The sequence below is a fragment of the Adiantum capillus-veneris genome, chromosome 8 (genome assembly GCF_014529385.1).
Source record: "Adiantum capillus-veneris isolate H3 chromosome 8, ASM1452938v2, whole genome shotgun sequence".
Classification (NCBI taxonomy): domain Eukaryota; kingdom Viridiplantae; phylum Streptophyta; class Polypodiopsida; order Polypodiales; family Pteridaceae; genus Adiantum; species Adiantum capillus-veneris.
Genome location: NC_140938.1, coordinates 162,122,586 through 162,142,422, shown reverse-complemented (window position 1 = coordinate 162,142,422; position 19,837 = coordinate 162,122,586). Strand labels below are relative to the sequence as shown.

Here is a 19,837-nt window from a genome sequence, read left to right as displayed (position 1 = left end):
TTGTTGCTGGCTCTCGTTTGGGAACCCATACTTGCCCGTGCTTCGTTTGTGTTTGAAGAGACTTCATTGGGATCCACTTTTTTGTTGTGTGAGTCGAGAGTGGTCTTTGCTTCAGCCCTTGTACGCTTAGATGGTGACGGGATTCAGGCTAATACTGTGGTTGTTTTGGAATCCAAATGAATTCCTGATTTTTTTGTGCTTGAATCAACTTCTTTGGAGCCCAAACCTGAGTTGTGAAAGCTTGCGACTTTGTGATATTCTTACCCGTTCGTGCACGCTTTCCTTGTTTTTGTTTTGGTGTTGGATCTTGTGATTTTTCATTAGAGATCTTTGTCTTCGTTATCCATATCTGTTTTTGGTCGATCTGGCTTTTTGGTATCTAGATTTGTCGAGCGTTTTAGATTTGACTTGTTGTCCTGTTCTTTTGACCTGTCATGGCTGTTGTTGAAGGGGTTGGAGATAGTGATGGCTTGAGTTGATGATAGGGGATGTCGTAAGATTCATCACTATCGCTACTATCCTCAGCAAGGTTGACTTCTTGTACTTTCCCTTGATTTTTTGGCTGGTAGTGGAAAGTTACTGTCTATTTGCTCGTGGGTGGTATTTTGTTGGAGGACTTTTCTAGCCCATTGATTAGAGCATTGTTAGCTCGTTGCTCTCGTCGTATTCCTCCTAGCTGAGTCTTTGCATCTTTATTAGGAGCCATGTATGAGGATGCTTGTGGTGGCTGTGTCTTCACCGAGGACTTTGGAATCCACTTTTGATGCACTTTATTCGTGTAGCGATGACATTGATTCCCGGGTAGTTGATCTTCTTGAAGCTCGAAGTGTTCTACAGAGTCATAGAACTCGTCGTCTTCTTCATCTTTTGATTCTCCACATTTCTTTGTTTGTTCCCGATGTCGAGAGCTTGTTGATGTCTAGTTCTCTTCGTTTTCCTGGATTACACTCACTGCAAAATAAGGAACGACATCATAGCCATTTTCATCACAAAACTTTGTTGTGGGAGCATCCTCCACGGCGCACACGTCCAGAGTAGCCAAGATGTGTTCCCATCCAAAAGGCTCTAACTCTTCTTCAAGAAATGGTTCTGGGATATAGTCCCTATCCTCTATAACCCGTTCTAGGATACATTCCTCGCGTTTCAAGCTACCACATTGTGAAGCTCCACACATCCACAGTTCTTTAGGCTTCCCTAACCAAGCTGGAGGTTCTGATCCTGCTACTGTGGCGGAATCAAACTCCTCAACCGGTGTTCTCGTCACATCCCTATAGCTATGGTCCCTCAAGTTTATCTTTGTTATGGTTTCCATATGTCTCAGGCATATATGGTCATAACCCCAATCTTGGACCATTTTCAATTGTCGCATGAATGGTCTTCCCAGAATGATGTCATAGTTGTTCTTCTTGCCAAAGTCAACAACAACAAAAGTGTGTTCATATTCAATGCCACAAGAAGTAACAAGTACTTTTTCTAGCAGTCCTAGGGGCTTTTCCTTGTGTCCGTCTACAAGCTGCAGGGTCATTCGTGTGGATATCAAGGCAGGTTTTCCCCAATTTTTTCCAAACCTCTTTGGTTGCAATGGCCACACCAGCTCCACTATCAAGGATTGCCATGGTTCTTACATTATTGAATTCCATAGGAAGGGTGGTGTTTCCATCTTCTCCCTCGTAATACTCGCCTACCTTGTTTAATGGCACTGGCCTAGTATTTAGTTGAGGCATTTCAAGCTCTTTGATACCTTCCTCGATTTGATTCATTGGGGGTTTTTACACCAAATTTCTCTAGACATTTACCCACATTAGCCCACATGTTTGGTCTTATTCTGAGAAACTCGGCTAACATTATTGTACAGGTGACTGGGGTAGATAGAATATCTACTAGCCCCTTTGAATCGATGGCCTTGTTGGGAGACAGTCTCTGTGATGGGACTGCAACCACATCTGACTTGGTCTCGTACTCTCCCATGTAGCACGGTAGTGTTCTTAGCGAATGGGGTTGACTATCCATAGATTGTACAAATCCTTTGTCGCCCCAATACAATCGCACGTCTAGATTCATTTGAGATCCAGCCTCAAATTCCTCTATTGGTGGTAGAAACACTCCTCGTTCATCACCAGTCTTGTCTACTCGTCTTCTTAGGTCATCGGCTTCATTGGCCTCTCTGACTTGTTTCCACAATTCGTCAAGACCATCTATCTCTTTACAATCCTCGGATATAGCTTGGTGAAATCCCTCGGAAGAGTTAACCGTGGTATTCAGTACTATCCTTGGTTCTAATGCTGGGTCTTTGAGGTTTGGTCTGTGCTCATGACTAGAATCTGGCTCTTTTAGTTCCTGGTTTGGTGGGATTACTTGTGTAGGCATGACACGGATCACATCCTCAGGTTTTGCAACTGGTGGTTCTAGCAAAGCTTGGGCTGTTTGAATCATTTTCTTGCACATTTCAAACCTTTTCTTTTCTAGTTCCGCATAGGGATATGTCATCCACCTATGTTCTTGGGTTTGGTTGTTTTTGAGCCTCACATCATAGGCTTTCAAGAGGGCATCTAATGTAATGGAATTTGCCTATTCAATTTGAGAATAGCGGAATTTAATGAGAGTACTTTCAAGAAATGATTTTGTGAGCATAGAGGGTAGACATAATTGAAGATAGCAACATAATCATAGCAATTAGTTAACTTGGCATAGACAATACTTTTGCAAGAGAGAGAGTTTAGAGAACATGACAACAATTGAGGACCGGATTTATGTGGAGCCGGTCCCCCCTCCAATAGGCATTTGTATTATGATTTCTCCCATAAAGAGAGACTTGTTACAATACAGTCTTTGTGTTCCTTGTGACCTAGGTGATGCCATGAAGATGGAAGGCTTCATGCACCACAAACATAACATAAACTTGAAGAAAGCTTTAACTATCCCAAGCCTCAGTCCCAAGACCTCAAACACCTTCGAAGGTGGAGAGAGCTAGCAGGGAATGAGGGTAGGGAAGAGGAAGAAGAAACATTTCGTAGGAGAAAGAATTAGTTCCTCACTTATCATACTCTTGTTGCTAGCATACATAATAGCATAGTAATGAAGAAGAAGGATATGGCAAGCTTAAGCATTGAAGCATGGCTCTTGGTTGGATTTGCACTCCATAGCCAAGAGTGTTGGTGTAGGCTCTCAACCTCTACTTGCTTGGAGAGGGAGCTCTTGCACTTTGCATATCACACAATGAGAGTGCTTGTGAGTGTGTGTGGGTGAGTATACCCCCTAGGCACACCCCTAGCTTGCTTGGGTCGACCCCCCCTTGTAGCTCATGCCTGAAGCTCATTGGACCCTTCCAGGCCTAGCCAATCACAAGCAAGAGCCATTACAAGCAACATGGGTAGCCTTGGGACAAGTGTCCCCCTTTCCCCTTTGAGAGAGAGGACTTGATAAATGCTAAAACAATTAGATAATTCATGTAATTTATCATTGGACCCCTTTGAAGCCTAGCCAATAGGCTTCAAGCAACACATGAAGGTAACATGGGTAAGGGCCTGACATGTGTCCTTGCTGCCTCTTCAAGTTGGGCTTCCCTTGTGTGTGTGAGTGGGTGTTCTCTCTCTAGCCCCTAGAAAAAGGGCTCGCCCCCCCTCTTGTAGGAATGCTTTTGACTTTTAGGTGATCAAGCACCTTACTCACCAAGCATGACAAAGCACTTGAACTAGGGGGTGTTCCCACAAGCATCTCAGGCAAGCTTCTCAAGGCACCTCAAGTACTTTAATCATGCAGCAAGTCAAGCACTTCAAGCATGGAGCCAGTCAAGCACCTCAAGCATCTTAATCAAGCACCTCAAGCATGAAAAACACCTCAAGCATGACAAGCACCTCGAGCTTGGGCCGGGTTCCCACCTCAAGCTCAGCCCTAGCTTACTTAAGGTCAAAGGACTTTTACACACATTTATTGGAGGTCTTCAATGAAGCTAACCCTAAGGTCTTATGCTCCATTGGTTAGCCTTGCTCTTTGATAGACCATCTCCCTTTTGGGCCCCTTTACCATTGGCCCCGTGTTGAGATAGATCTATAAGCACATACCTATATCTTAACACTTGTTCCCGTTTATTCTCCCACATTAAGTGATCAATTTAATATGAGAAAATCATTTGGGTTAGTTAGATATTAGATTTTATGACATACAATGTCTCATTAACCTTCTCTGCCAATACAGATCCTCCTGAACTAGCACTTCTCGGTTTCTCATCCGTGGATGGTTCTTCTAGAGGTTTAACCATCTGTGTAAGAGAAGGTGCCTCCTTTTCCTCATGTTGTTTTATCTTCTCCTCAGCTTCGGTAATCTTCTTAGCTAGGGATTTTTGCTCTCGTTCCCTGCGTGCTTTCATCCTAGTCTTTCTAGCTTTCCAACTATTTCGTTTGCTCTTGGTTTTTTGACTAGGTGCGTTTGTCTTTGGTCCATCATCTGTCTTTGGACTCGTGTCACTTTCCGTGTTCTTTGTCTCTGGATTCTCATCAGCTTTCTTTTGAGCTTGTGCTCTCGTAACTACTTGAACTGGTACGACATTTTCATTTTCTGAGCTACTAGGGAGCTGAACAATCCCTGATACATTTGTCGTGATTTTCCTGATTTGGTTTGGGTTGTTCAGGCAATCGGGGATCAAGTGAGTGATGCCACACTCAAGACAATAGGCATTTACTTCAGTGATCTCCGTATGAGAACATTGTTTGACCAAGTGGTTGTCACGAATTTTGTGACAATCTGTCTCTGGTTGAGGAGATTCATTTAGCATTTCCTCTTGGCTATAAGCAAGCTTTGACCTAGATAAGCCGCCATTTTCAACGAATCGCAATGTCCTTTCGTCCATTTCATACCTTCTTTCTTTCGCCTGAAACCCAGGAGGTGGAGGTTGTACCGGCCTCACCACTCTATGTGTTTCTCTCACATTTTGTTGCTCCGAAGGGTAGTACTCACTTTGGTTGCTATACCACATTGTAGCTGCTACTGGCGTTGGTTTATTTGATGCTTCCATCATTGGCATGTATCTCATGTCTACCGGCATTCTAGCACCTGGCAGCGGAGGTTGTTTTCCTAAGACAAGCTGTGGCCTTAAAACTCTTACTGGTCCTGGGGCATTCCCCGTAATGTATCTAGGTGGAGTAGGTGCTTCTGGAACAAGTTGTACATACCTCTCCCTAGAATTTTCCATGCTATAATGGCACTCTTCCCCCGTATGGTTCGTCCATTTTCTCTCAATTTCACACCACTTCGGCTCTCCCGAATCAAACCTTACAAGAGGAATCAACCTCTTGACCAAGTCGTCGATAAGCTTTTCTTGATCAATAGGTGCCGTTGGCTTGGCAATGGACTCACTTATCTGTGAAACACTGTGCTGAGAGGATGTGTCATCTCCTTGACTCTTTAAGTCCTTTTCTTTGTATGCCTCACAGTTATCCACTAGATAAAGAGCTTCTTTGATCAACTCGTTTAGCGTCATCCTCCTTATCATATGCAGATCCTTCTGAAGGCCCGCATGTCTCATTCCCTGGATAAAGATCAGCATCAGTCGTGCTTGCGTAGGTAATTCCGCTCTCGGACAGAGCTTAACATATCTCTTGAGCCGTAATGATGCTTTGAGTACTGATTCATTCTCTTTCTGTTTGAATCTATGGATTTGCGAGACCGTGTTGTGAGCAATGCCTTTTGGCAAGAATTCTTCAATAAACTCCTCAAACAGCTCATCTAGGGTCTCAAAATCCCATTTTTCCACCGAGTCGAACCATGTAGCTGCATCATCTTCTAGATTCAATCCAAATCCCGCAAACTATGTCGCAAAATCTGAAACTTCCTCTGCTCTAATCACTCTTCTAAAAGCCGTTACGTGATCTCTCGGATCTTTATCTCCGGAGTATTTTCTGTTTACCCATTTCTGGACTTGGGATGGTGGACTTGGGATGGTCTAACTCGTCGATTGTCTACAAGTCTAACCAGAGACTCTCCCAATCCTTCTCTCGTTATCGCTCTTGAAGGGAATCCTGGTGGCTCTCTTCTTGGAATTCCTATAGGAATTCTCGTGTTTGGTGGAGGCATTTGTGGTCCTTCATTGACCAAATATCCACCTCTTTCTAGTACAGTCTGTGGATTTGTGCTTTCTACAACTCTGTATTCTCGTCCATACTTGTCGACAACTATAGATCTCCATTGACAATCGACTCCGTATGTGTAGACATATAAGAGCTTGTAATCTGTTATCTCTTCTAGGTATGGATATGAGCACCTATAAAGATTGACCTCATTGTCGTCAATGTATCTATATAGTCCTTCACTCTCATGACCAATCATCCAAACTCTCTCAACAAGATGGGTCTTTATCAATTGCAAGTTTGGAAGATCCATTGTGGGAGGATATTCCTCTATCGTCGGGATCTCCAAGCTTGTGTAAGCTGCGTTTGAATCTAAGGTAGACATGATTTCTAGGCTTAAGAGATTTTGCTTGGTTCAAGTAGACTTAGTCCACTGTGTTCAAGTGCTTTGGTTAGGGAAAAGTCGAAACTATGTCCAAAACCGCAACCGTTTCGTCACAATTCTCGTAAATTGTCGCTTTTAGACACCCCTAACTTGCAGATGAATTTTGAGGCCTCAAACGACATTTTTTTCAAAGTTGAATTGAATGGTTGCCGAAGTTCAAGTTTTGCTCTAAGATCTGTAGAGCCACTCTCAGGCTACGTTTTGATATAAAAACTTTTCCGATCCGATACCGTTTGTGAAAGTTATGGCCAAAACAGTGAAATGCAGTTTAGACTGGTCAAAATGAGTCCAAATTCAATTCTAAAAGAAGATTTGGGATCTCTGTGACACTGTGAACACTTCTGTATGGTCAAAAGTACAATTGGACCTTAAAACTGGCCTAGAGACATCCTACGCGTAGGATGTCTATATGCTCAAAATTTAACAAAATTTGGTCCAGAGACTCCCCTTAAGTCCAACAACACAATGGTATGCTTAGAATTTCATTTGGACCTAAAAATGTCCTTGAGACATCCTACGCGTAGGATGTCTTTTTGCTCAGAATGACTTGAAATTTTCACCCTAGCTTCTCCTTGATGTCCTGATCACAGTGGTGTGCTCATAGGTTGATTTGGAGTCCTAAATCAAGCTAGAGACATCCTACGCGTAGGATGTCTTTTTGCTCCGTTTCAGCTCAAACTTGCACTGTAGCTTCCCTTTGATGTGCTTAACTCACAGCTATTTTTACTTTTTGATTCTGACACCTATAGGTTGGTCAAATGATCAAGAATCTATTCCAAAAGCCTAATGTCTGTTCTGATGAATTCCTAAGTCAAATCAACTCCAAATTGGACCAAATTTGACTAGGAGGCTTGCCTAAGGCTATACAACACCCTGCTATGTCCACAGTTTGAATTTGGCCTCTAAATCATACCTTAGACATCCTACGCGTAGGATGTCTAACTGCTCAGAATTGCCCCAAATTTGAACCACAGACTCTCCTTAGAGTGCTGATCACAGTGGTATGCTCAAAATTAAGTTTGGAGTGCAAAATCACACATATGACATCCTACGCGTAGGATGTATTTTTGGCCTGTTTGACCCCAGACTTGACCCAAAGCTTCCCCTTGATGTCAGCAACCCAGTGGTATGCTCAGATTTTGGTTTGGATTTCAAAAAACCCCAATTTTAGCTGTTCTAGTCTTTTTCAGTCAAAAGTGCTAAAGTCTGCTTAGGACCCCCGTTTCTCCCCCAAATGAGATGAAAACTCTCTCAGTCACTCAATATATCATGCAGATCATGCTCCTGCAGCCATCCTATGGTTTTGGTCTTGGAATAATGCCTTAACACAATTTGGGTAGGATGTCTGGCAATTTCAGTCTATCTGGCCTTATCCTGTCAAGATATGGTCAAGTTCCCCTTTCCAGGTGAAAATAGGGTAAAACCTACCTTCTGAACACACTGGTAAACTCAGAATTGCAAAATTTCTACCAGATCACCCTGTAGACATCCAACGCGTAGGATGTCTTTTTTTCTTAGAATGGACTTCTGTTTCTACCCAAGGTGCTGCTTGATGCATATAACAAGAATATGTGATCACAACAAATTTTGGATGTCAAAATTGCTCAGAATCACCACTTTTGGGAAAATATTTCTCTGAAAGAGTAACATCCCCTTAACTCTCAGTCTATATGTCCAAATGACATGAGCTTTGGTGTGTGTGTCCAACACAACATGCAGAATATGGGCATGATGTCAAAACTTGAATTTTGCTTCCAGAATCACTCTCTAGACATCCTACGCGTAGGATGTCTACTCATGAAATTTGTGGCAGAATTCATCCACAGGCATCCCCGAGTCTTGAGCACTACTTTTCAAGCATTCCTACCAGTTTTTATGCAAAATTGTGCTCAGAATCATAAGTTTCTTGTTTTCGCGTTTTTGACACTCCATCTTTGGTCTTTTGGGTGTCAAGAGTTGGTCAAAACTTTAGTTTCAATGTAAACTAAGGGTAAACCCCCCCTTCTGAACACACTGGTGCAGTCAGAATTTTCAAATTTGGTCTCCACAACCCCCTTGAGACATCCTACGCGTAGGATGTCTATGTTTACAGAATTGCAGGTTTTCTTCACAAAACCCTTGCAAATGCTCTTTTATATGCACAACATCAGTCAGTCATACAAAAATATCCACAAAAGCTTGTTTAATGCATTTTTACCCTCAAAAGCACACTTTTTCGTGATTTCAAATGCAATCAAGCACTTTACCAAATAATTCAGTGCTGAATAGCTCTAGATCAGAATCAGATCACTTACCTAAAGCTACTCCTACAACTCATATGGGGTTTTGCATCTATGAGTAGAAAAACGCTTCATTGCCACACACAGACTAGTAAACGCTTTTATCACCTCACAAATCACTCGACCACCAACAACTACTCTAATCCACAGATCCTAACTAAACCTATCTAGTCGCAGACCCTCGGCAAGACACACGCTTCCTGGCTATCCACTTGATCGCGGAATATCCTCTTCCGGATCCACTTAAGAAAAAACGCTTCCTTTAGCCGAAACTAAATCAAGCAACCATCACACGAGTGCTAGTAGGAAACCTACTTAGGTCCTTGTGTTCCCGGCAGCGGCACCAATGTTGGAGGGGAGCGACTCACACACCCATGAAGTGCATGCAAACACTACCTAGATCAACATAATGTCAATCGAGGACACAGATGACATGATAAGCACACGGAGGAAATCTCTTAAGCTTGTCAGGCTGAGACCATCCTACACATACAACACTCTGGAAGGCCAACTAAACCACAAGCAAGAACCTCACTGCTCTCAACTACACCACCTAGCCACATACACACATATGGAAGGTAACTCACCTAATCATTCCAGATTCATACAAAACTTAAGGAACACCATCCCCTCACTAGGATACACCTGTCCCTAAGCTTCTACACTCAAAACCCTCACTCTAAACCCATCTGCGGAAAACGCGTAGGATGACAGAGTAGAATTTTGAAAGTGCCCGAAACTGAAATTTATGAGTATCTATGCGTAGCTTATGTGGCCACGATTCTATAGACTACTAGCACGCAGAAAACAGACATCGTTTGATACACTTACGGCCACAAATAGCTCGTAGATGTGTCGGCGTGTGCGCTTCGTCTCGCGTGGAATGCTTGGCGTCGTCGCGTAGCTCTCCTCGAGCCTACAACAATGGTGCAATCGAATCTCCAATGTGTTGAGCGAGCCGGGCATAGCGAGAGGATAAAGCTCACGCTCACTCTCTTTCTCTCTCACACACAGTAGACGACAGCGCTCTAGTTTTGATTATGATTAAAGTCTTTTTACAAAATGACCTAGGTACCTTATATGCTAAGGCTACCTTAGGTTTAACCAAAAATGGGGTTGAAAGGGTCAAATGGCTTTGTATTTACAATCTGGAAGTGCCATTGCACCCCGGCTTCTGAAACTAGAATAACTACTCATTACAAATGACGTTTATAGCCATAATCCACAGCATTTCATAACTCGCAAAAGATAAGACTTTGGTACGAAACTTGAGTTATGTCGTGTTGTTGACCCAGCGGTCAACAACAACAACAATATATATATATATATATATATATGCATACATACATACATATATACATGTGTGTTGCTGTTTTAAATTTAATAAATACACACCAAGGAATAAGACGTTCAAAAGACGACTGGCTAAAGATGTCTATGCAAAGATTTGTACAAAAACAACTCAGTCTTAGATTCATAACTGTACATCATAATAAATGAGGTATCATTTCAAATGAGTTTATACACAAGTATCAGAACTATCCCAGTTAAATCATCAAGTATTATCAAAGTCGGGACTGCAGCATGGTAAACATTTTTAAGCCAAGATAGAATTCTCACCTGCAGCCATATAGTCAAGACAACAGATCTGTTGGACTTGGCTACGTATGACAAGCTAATGAATCTATTAGTTGTTATCCATGTCAAACTTAAAAATTATTAGACTAGCTACTGTCCTACATATTAAAGTCTCAAGGATTTTTTAACATCATATTCCTGCTAAAGTCACTCCATATGTTTTAATTTTTGTTTTATAATAACCATTTACTGTAAAAAAATGTTGACTAATCCATATCATTCTATGTACTTCTTTAGCTTTAAAAAAGTTTGCATGTAATGCTTAGTTATGTTACTTCATCTTGAAATATGCTCCGAGGTCGATCCCTTCCAAGCCAAAATCAACTAGGATTATCACTCGACCAAATTTTAGGCCACATTTTCTATAAGTGCACCATATTCTGATTGCATGACACCCATCCATTTTTTGAATTTTGTACTTCATCAAAGACAGAGGTTCCTCAACACCATATAAGCTAGACACAGTCAAAGCATAAAAATATGATACATAAGATGCACAACAAGAACCTAAACGAGTATAACTAGACAGATGTGCATCCAATTTACTGCCACACAAAGTATGCACCAGCCATTTTGACATACCTCTAGCCTGCTCATTCTCAGCCCTTTCCTCATCAGGTACATCCTATACATATGCATCAGTAATAGGCATATCTGTAACATTTTTAGAAACCCCCATAGGCTGTACATTTGCCTTATTTGAATTTACATTCGAACTTCCACCATTGAAAAGAGGCAACAAACTGTCATAAATGTCCTGTGAGTTTACATTACTATCTCTAATACATGACAACAAAGGCTGAAAAGAATCTTCCACAAACAAAATATCCCAAGAAACCAAGATACGCTTTGTTTGCGGATGGTACAATCTGTAACCTTTTTTTTCAACACTATAACCAACAAAAATGCATTTGACAACCTTACCATCGATTTTTTTGCGCTGCATTTGTGGCACCAAAGCATAAGCCAAATAGCCAAACACGCGCATGTGCTCAATAGAAGGATTTTTTATCATGTCATGCTTCATAAGGAGTCATAGACTGCAAAGATTTTGTAGAACACTTGTAAGTACACAAGTGGCACACATGATGGCCCCCTCAAGCCAAAACGAATGCGACAAAGCTTGACTTTTGACCATACATAGTGCCATTTTCGTAAGTGACATGTTTTTCCTCTCAACAAATTTTGATGAGACGTATACGGCACTGTACATTGGTGTTTTATCCCACAACGAGCCATAAATGCATTAAATTCATGAGACATATACTCCCCCCCTTGATCTGAACGGAGGGTGTCCATAGTACATTTCGAGACATTTTCAGCCATAGCCAAAAATTGTTTAAATCACACAACCACTTTGGACTTCTCTTTAAGCGGATACACCCATGCATGTCTGGAGTAATCATCAATGAAAGTCATGAAGTAAAAGTAATTACCCAAGGACGGAGTTTGCATGGACCCACGAACATCACTATGCACAAGTTGCAGCTTGCATGTGGCCCTAACTGAACCATCCTTTGGAAACTTTGAACACTGCATCTTACTCAAAACAGAGCCTTCACAAATATCTTTAACAAGTGCTTCAAGAGGCGGCAAAGAAGCAACCATATCAGATTTATGCAAACGCAACAAAGTGGCAAAATTCAGAGCCCAAACGTGTATGCCAAAGTTTTGCATATGAAACAACCTTTGAATCCACAACAACAACTGCAAAATTCTGCCCATGCTATTCATACAAAGTGAGCCCTCGGCACAAAATGCCAGACGCAACAATTTCATCACCAAAACTGAGATCATGGAAATGGAATTCGAATCCCACACCAAAACAATTTTGTGACTGCAGGAACCAAGGATCGATCACGAAACTATTCGGAAGTGAGCTCGTCATGTTGGAAGCGTCGACAGAGTTGTGATTGCCTACATTCCTTGTCGGCCCTTCAAGCACTATGCCATGTAGCTGCTACCCGATTGCCTTCTCCGCAAGGGGCATGATGCAGAACCAAGAATGGCTGCCCTCTATCAGAGTGGACGCCTCGGATCCTTACTACATGGGCTTGCAGATTGGTCGAAGGTTTCAGCATCTCATCAAGAGCAGGATATCCAAAGACCCATTCTTGCACTCTCAACTCTTGCCTTTTGCTTCTACTCACGAGGGTCAGCAGCTCATTGAAGCCTTTTCAGATTCTAACAAGTAAGCCTTTTTCTCTCTTCTGTGATTTTTTCATGTACACAAGACTGTGACATCTGCGATCGCATTTTGATTGTCACTTTGAATCCTTCTTAATCAATGAAATTCCTGATATAATTTTTGTTCTTTTTGTTTCCAAAGCATAATGTAGGAAAGCAAGTAAAATAAACCTAAAGACCAAGGAGAGAGAAAAATAGCACACATATTGCATTAATCCACAAGCTACAAGGAGTATTCAAATAGTACAAGATACTTTTTACTTTTCAAATTTTATGATTCTCTGCTTTCTTTGCTCTGTGAAGGGAGAGTTCACAAAAATTATTGTAGGATTGATGTTAGGACGTTTATCCAAAACTTGCAGGAGGCACTATCCAAGATACTGGTATGAGCTGCAGGGTCTAGCAGATGGTAGCTGTGTTTCTTTGCTTGAGGTTTGTCAATGCATTTCCAAAGTATTGTCAGAATTGTTTTAGGAATCTTTGCTCAGCTTTTCAATCAATATGCGCTACTTTTTTCCTGAATGCTGCAATTTTGTACTCTTTCAACTTATTGGTTTGAAGAGATGCCTTTCCATGTTACTTCTCCATACAAATTTTACATTAGGGGCATTGAATTGTAAAAATTTGGTTGATGGCAGGCTAATTTAATGTTGACTCAATCATTGACTGAAGCATTTGAGCATTGTGACTTCATAACATGTTATGTGTTTCAAACCTCAAACTCCAAAATGGTAAATTGTTTCCACGAAATGAGATGAAATGGAACTGAAACTCTCCAAAGCTCAAACAATCCCAATTTTCAAGGATCTGTAGAGTACAGAGAGACCTATGGGCTGTTTAATTCAAGGAGTTTAAAGTATAATGTGAAGTTCAAATTTGAGTGTTGGTACTCATATATGGAGATACCTTTTTACCCACACACAAATCTACACACAGATGCACGCAAATAAAATTAGTAAATCTTGTTTCACCTTTTCCTTGTTACAAGCCTTGAAGGATTGCCTTCCTAATAGTTTTCTGTCTAATAACTCATCAGGTGTTGCTGCTGAATTTTCGGAAAGAGGTGCTGCCTTTCCTACCTTCAAATTGCACAAGTCAAGTGTGTCATGGAGAGGAATGCTCGGATATTTCTGTTTGCAGCTCTGTGGCTGTGTTAGGACACAACGAGGATGCAAATGTATCTGTCAAAGGTCACGTGTAAGTTATACTGATCTTTTTAAAGTAGGATGAACTGATCATGCTGCATAACATTGTGATTATTTTTTGTACATGGGCTCTGGTATTTCATACAAGAACAGCTTTTTGGTGCATGCAAGTCTTCCAAGGCAAGCATCATTTACAGCCTTTACACTTGCTGGGGAGTTACCAAGCTGTGCATTTGGTTTTAATACTCATGGTGTGGTAAGCATCTCTTTATTCCCCTCATTTATATTCAAATGAATTCTTTGCTGGTTTTCTCAAAGGATCTTTATATCCGCAGGGTTTTACCTTGAATGCAGTTCCTTTGTCTCCACAAGAAGTTGTTGCTGGTGGTATTGGGAGGAATTTTATATCTCGTGATTTATTAGAAGCGACCTGTCTTGAAAGTGCATGTGAGGTGCGCATATCATGTTAGCATTCTTAATTATGCTCTCTATTTAAGGCAACATCTGCCTCTGCCCAAGCTCACACAAAGCTGCGGTGTTGCAGCGTATTCAAGTCAAGGAATTGGCTCTGGGACATAGTTATAATATTTTTGACGTTGGTTTGCGGAGAATTGTCAATGTGGAGACAGCTTCCAAGGGAAGGTTCTCTGTAAAAGAAATCGGAGCCGAGCCTTTCTTCCATGCCAATATGTACAGACACCTTGAGGTTCCGCAGGTAGCTATTTTCTCCCGTTTGATCTTTTTTTTTGTTGCTAGTAATGTATAGCAGAGTTTTCTGACTTTAAGGCGGTTGAAAGGGTATTGCAAAGTTTCTAGTATGTAATGTGGATGGAAGCTAAAAACTCAGAAACTGCTGAAGCAATGCATTGCTTTGGGTAATAGAAAAAATATTTAGAGTAGTGTACTGTCTGTGCTCTCACCTCTCAAGATTAGTCCATTAATCTAGCTACTTCAGAACACATTCAGGCTTTCTTGCTTTAGTTTTTTGAATGCAATTCCAGGTGTCCAGAACCCAGGATATTTGAATAGGTATGTCTTGGGGCAGTTACGATATGATTGCATAGGCAGTCTCCTTTCAATGATTTAAACAGAACTGCTAGACATGTATGTTAGTAGGACCTGTAATGTTTATTGTGCCAAAAAAAGTATGTCTCATGCCATATTACACACACCGAGATTATGTTTGGACATAGTGGAAATGGAGTTATAACTTTTGGTATGCAGCTACAGACCCTTCGCATATCCACATGCACCCATTCCTCGTAGAAATATAGGTTGCTTAGTTGGTTAGACTAAATCCAAAGGCTTTGTGTCATGCATTACATGTTTGTGAGCAAGATATCCGTCCTATTTTGCAGTAAAAGGCTGTAGTCAGAAGTTTCGTTAGAAAAACATCTGTTCAACCCAACTGCTTGTGGATGCTATGCACATGATAAGCGATGGTTCTGGTTTTTTACAACAATTGTAGGTTTCTTGGTCAGCGTCAGTTGCTGACTCAGTTGTAAGTTGACTGTTTTGGTATGCTTTAAGCTTTACTTTGGGAGCAGCCGGTAATGATGCTAAGTTGTGAGATGCCACTTGGCCATAGTCCATGCAGTTGCAACCACTTCACTCTATTAACAATAGGCTTACGGTAAGTTGTCAGATGTGGATGATATCGGACGACCTCTTAGGTTCTTGCAAATATGCCTATTGCACCAAAACTTGGCTCTCGCAAGAAACTTATGTGAAAAGCTCTACAAACTGCTGGTACAGAGGTGGTAGCACACAAGTTACATGGTACATTTTGTGAAAATAACTAGGTGTTTTCTTCAATTGTGGCTGAAATTGTGGGTGTTCAATATGTAAAGTCAGAGTAGTACAAATCGCACTGATATTGTCAAATGCTGTTCTTTGTAAAGGTGGAAGATCAAAGTTCAATCCACAGGCATGCTAGAGCTGCAGAGCTTCCGAAGCGTACGAAGGAGGACTTTTTGTCTGTGTTGGGTGATATTGAAGATCAAGATTATCCTTTATACATGCAAGGTGACTTCCAATGCTCTTTCATTATCTTATGGGGCATGAAATTCCAAAATAGCTATTGCAATGGAGGTTGCCTATGGTGTATGCACAAACAGGTCCTTTATTGCAAACACTTTGTACTGTTTTGGTGGACATTGATGCGAGAAAGCTAACAATATACAAGGAAAGACCATGCTCAGCTGAATGTGGAATGCCAGCATTGCTCTTTGATTTGTAAAGGTTAGCACTCACACGCTATTGACAGCAAGTTTGTGAATGCTAATTGACATTGAGATCATCGTGCTCAATTGATGGCGATGATCAAGCACCTGGTAACGATGGATCGGATATGCGGCTCAAGGAAATTGCTCCATCCAGGGTCACTTGTATTTCCTTAAATTCACGCATACCAACTTGCCCTTTCAAAGCGGGGAAAAAAATGTTGCTTTTTGATTCCTTCAAAGAAGGTCATGTTTGAGAGTACATTCCACCATAAATGGGAGCTACAGTTCATGAGGCATATCACAGAGCAGACTCTCTTGGGATGCAGAAGGAATTTTTAAAGCAGACTCTCTTGGGAATCAGAAGGAAAGCAGAGTGATTCTTGGAACATGTTGGATGTCTCAAATCAAACATGATGAGGTTGTTGAAGGAGCTTCTATCCTTGAGGCGAGGCAAAGGAACACGTGATTGAATTTGGATGCTGCACCAGAGTCCATGGGCAAGGCATTAGTGACAGCTCTTGCTGCTGTGAGTGGTGCCAGAAGATCGAACGGTGAAGTTTTCTGTGGCATATGTAGCTTGGAAACCTCTTGTTGTAATTCTGTATATCATGGTATGGTGTACACATGGATGCTACTTACAATCTGCCACAAGTTCCTATTGTGGGTTATCTCCCTTTGGATTCTGTAGCCATTTGTTTAATTTTAGCCCTGCCATGCCAATGCCTATGCGATGAGCCTCAGAGGCAGTTCAGGTCTCCCTCTTCCTTTTTTCCACAAAAGGTCTTTCTCTCTTCTTTTTGCCCCTAAAAGCTCAATCTCTCTCTCTCTCTCTCTCTCTCTCTCTCTCTCTCTCTCTCTCTCTATTTGCTACTTTCCCCGAGTACATCAGTTTATGCATCACCCAGAGGACAATCCCCTTTCTCTATTTTGGATGATGACATATGGGAGTTCTCTAAGGACGGTGACATTATCATCCTAGGGGACTTCAATGCTAGGACTGCCCATCACCAGGCAGTGTTTTATGATACTTCAGAGGAGATGCTAAGAGAGCTAGATGTTGTAGAGACGGGCCTTTCCAAACTATCACACGATGTCGAATATACTGAGTATGGGCGACACCTGATAGACATGGGCACTGCACATGGATTGGCAATCTTGAACGGCCTACAGAGATTTCCTGCTGCTGCGGGAGGTTTTACATGCTTTCCACACAGACATGGAGCCAGCACAGTGTACTATGTCATGGCACAACCGAATCTCATCTCTAGTATCCAGGATCTCACAGTTGAGCCCAGAGCGGTCGGGGTGGCAGTGGATCATGCTCTGGTATCGATGACCATCTCTTTCCAGTTCAGTGTAGCACACAGGCCACGAGTAGCAGCCCCTACTCGCTACACATTCACACGGGAGACGAATTCTATATACATGGACGGAATCTACAGATGCCTATGCACTGAGGACCCGGGGCGACCTCTGGAGGAGCTAACTACTATACTGACACAGACATTACATGAGGCAGCAGCAGAAGCATACCCACACACCCAACCTGAACAAAGCCGCCGATCAAGGAGCATGCCTCAGAACAGTTGGTACGATGAGGAGTGCCGCCAGACTAGAGCTAGACTTCAGAGGGAGGTGCTGTTGGGGGACGTCACTCACAGACAGTCACAGATTGACTTCCGACGCCTGGTGAGGCGAAAGAAGAGGGCTTTTTTGGCTCAACTCGAGCAGGATCTATATCAGCTATTCTTGAGTCAGGACTCGCGTGAGGCGTGGCAGCTCTTTCATGAGCAGTCCCTCCCCCTTGCTATTTCCTCCACAGAGACTTGGGGTCAATACGCATCATCTTTGTACACAGTACCTGGACAGCCGCCCCTTCCCAACCCCCCCGATCCATGCCCACACGCATGTGTCTTTTTCACCGCTGAGATGGTGAAGAAAGCTATTGACAGGATTAAGATTGGGAGAGCATATGATCATGATGGCCTAGTCGCTGAGCATTTCATGCATATGCCAAAGACCTACTAGCATAGCTTCTAGTAGTTATGTTTAACCGTGCCATGTGTGAGGGCCTACCGGACACTTGGAGCCTATCTACGATCATACCTATCTTCAAATCAGGAGACCCCATGGAGCCTGGGAATTATCGCACTATTATGATTGGGCATACACTGGCACGGTTGTATGCATCCATTCTTGAGCAACAGCTGAGTAGATGGCCAGAGAGGAAAGGAATACGTGCAACTGGGCAGGCAAGATTCAGGAGAGGCTTCTCTACTCTTGACCATATCCTAACACTCAAGGCCATCATCGAAGAAGGCAAACCTCATGGGAGACGGATTTATTGTAGCTTTGTGGACTTCCGCAAAGCTTTCGACACGCTACCCAGAGCTAGACTGATGCGCGGATTACAGGAAATGGGAGTATCCACAGAACTCATTTGGGGGATCATGGCATTGTACAGATCAGTAGTAGGGCATGTACGCACCCCGGAGGGACTTTCTACACCGGTTCACTCCACTATTGGGGTGAAGCAGGGTTGCCCGCTCTCTCCTACTCTTTTCGGTATGTATGTGGATGAGGTTTCTAACTACATTGACAACGATGGGGATAAAGGTGCTCAGTTGGCAGGGACATGGATTCCACTTTTGTTATATGCTGATGACACAGTGTTGATCTCCGAATCCCCAGAGGGAATGCAACGTCAATTGGATGCTTTGCATACATTTGCCCACGAAAGTGGTTTGTCTGTCAACCTGGGTAAAACCAAGGTTATGGTGTTTAATACCACCTCACAGTGGATCAAGAGGTCGGCACCTACATTCACATACGGCCAGGAGACTGTGGAGTACACAGACGCTTACACTTACCTTGGAGTGGTTTTTAGCGGACCTGCGTTCTCACTAAGAAGTGCATTCTCACTAAGAAGAGCAGCAGAGACCAGACTTACTAGAGCCCACGTAGCATTGGGTAGATTGGAGAGGATGTGTTCGCAGGTTCAGTTTCAGGAGCCCCGAACGAAGCTCTGGCTCTTTGACACCTTGGTGGCTTCAGCATTGCTCTATGGAACCGAGATATGGGGACCTTCACTGGATCACCACGGGAGGCCGGGTCCAGCGTCACCATGAAACGCGTTTCGACAGGTTAGGATAGGTGAAACGTTTCGGGCCTTGAAACGTTTCGCTCACCAAGTGAAACACAAGTCGTTTCACTAACATTAAGTTGCCATAGTTTTAGTTTTGAAGTCGCTAAACGCACGTTTCGGTTTCACGTTTCATTGTGCTCTCATTTTGGACTGAAACGTTTCGTGGTGAAACGCCGCGTTTTAGGGTGAAACGTTTCGGCCTTGAAACGTTTCGCGGTTACGTTGGCCGGGTCGCTCAGACGGATGAGGGAACGTGGAGAAACCTCTTGTCTCTATGATCTCGCGGCTCATTAGAGCCAAGGCATCAGCACCACGTGCCATTATCCGAGCAGAGCTAGCGCCCCCCCCACTTGTGGTGGAGGCGCTCACTAGATCAGTCTCCTTTATAAACCGCACATGGGAACTTCCTAGAGACAGATATGCTCGCATAGCACTTGAATCCTCTCGACAGTTAGCCATACAAGGAGATACAACATGCTGGTATGGGGAGATGACATCATGGTTTCAGGCACATGGGTTCAACATAGACAGGCTGCCACCATTCCATTACTCATTGGATGCACTATCTCTCACTCTTACACAGTCAGAGATCACCAAGCTCATCCGCCAAGACATGACCCAGCTAGACACCAGGAGGACATGGATACAACCAGCACAGGAATTGGGCACGAAGATGGCTTTCTACAGAGACCACCTCCTCCAGCTTACGGA

The 19,837-nt window shown here is 42.7% G+C and overlaps 1 protein-coding gene across 1 annotated transcript; it reads left to right on the top strand.

The window, feature by feature from the left end:
• Window positions 1-12,214: 12,214 nt before the first annotated feature.
• Window positions 12,215-16,737, top strand: LOC147453272 (uncharacterized). Its single transcript, XM_086518700.1, has 8 exons — window positions 12,215-12,615; window positions 12,974-13,043; window positions 13,648-13,808; window positions 13,910-14,012; window positions 14,092-14,208; window positions 14,301-14,471; window positions 15,658-15,781; window positions 15,874-16,737. The coding sequence occupies exons 1-8, from the start codon at window positions 12,371-12,373 to the stop codon at window positions 15,993-15,995; spliced, it is 1,113 nt and encodes a 370-aa protein (XP_086374826.1). The 5' UTR covers window positions 12,215-12,370; the 3' UTR covers window positions 15,996-16,737.
• The last annotated feature ends 3,100 nt before the right edge of the window (window positions 16,738-19,837 follow it).

Bases quoted from the DNA above. Each gene is read 5' to 3' on its own strand.
- LOC147453272 (XM_086518700.1), top strand. From the start codon at position 12,371: ATGCCATGTAGCTGCTACCCGATTGCCTTCTCCGCAAGGGGCATGATG. The intron at 14,013-14,091 runs GTAAGCATCTCT...TTATATCCGCAG, and splicing joins GTTTTAATACTCATGGTGTG to GGTTTTACCTTGAATGCAGT. The intron at 14,472-15,657 runs GTAGCTATTTTC...TTCTTTGTAAAG, and splicing joins GACACCTTGAGGTTCCGCAG to GTGGAAGATCAAAGTTCAAT.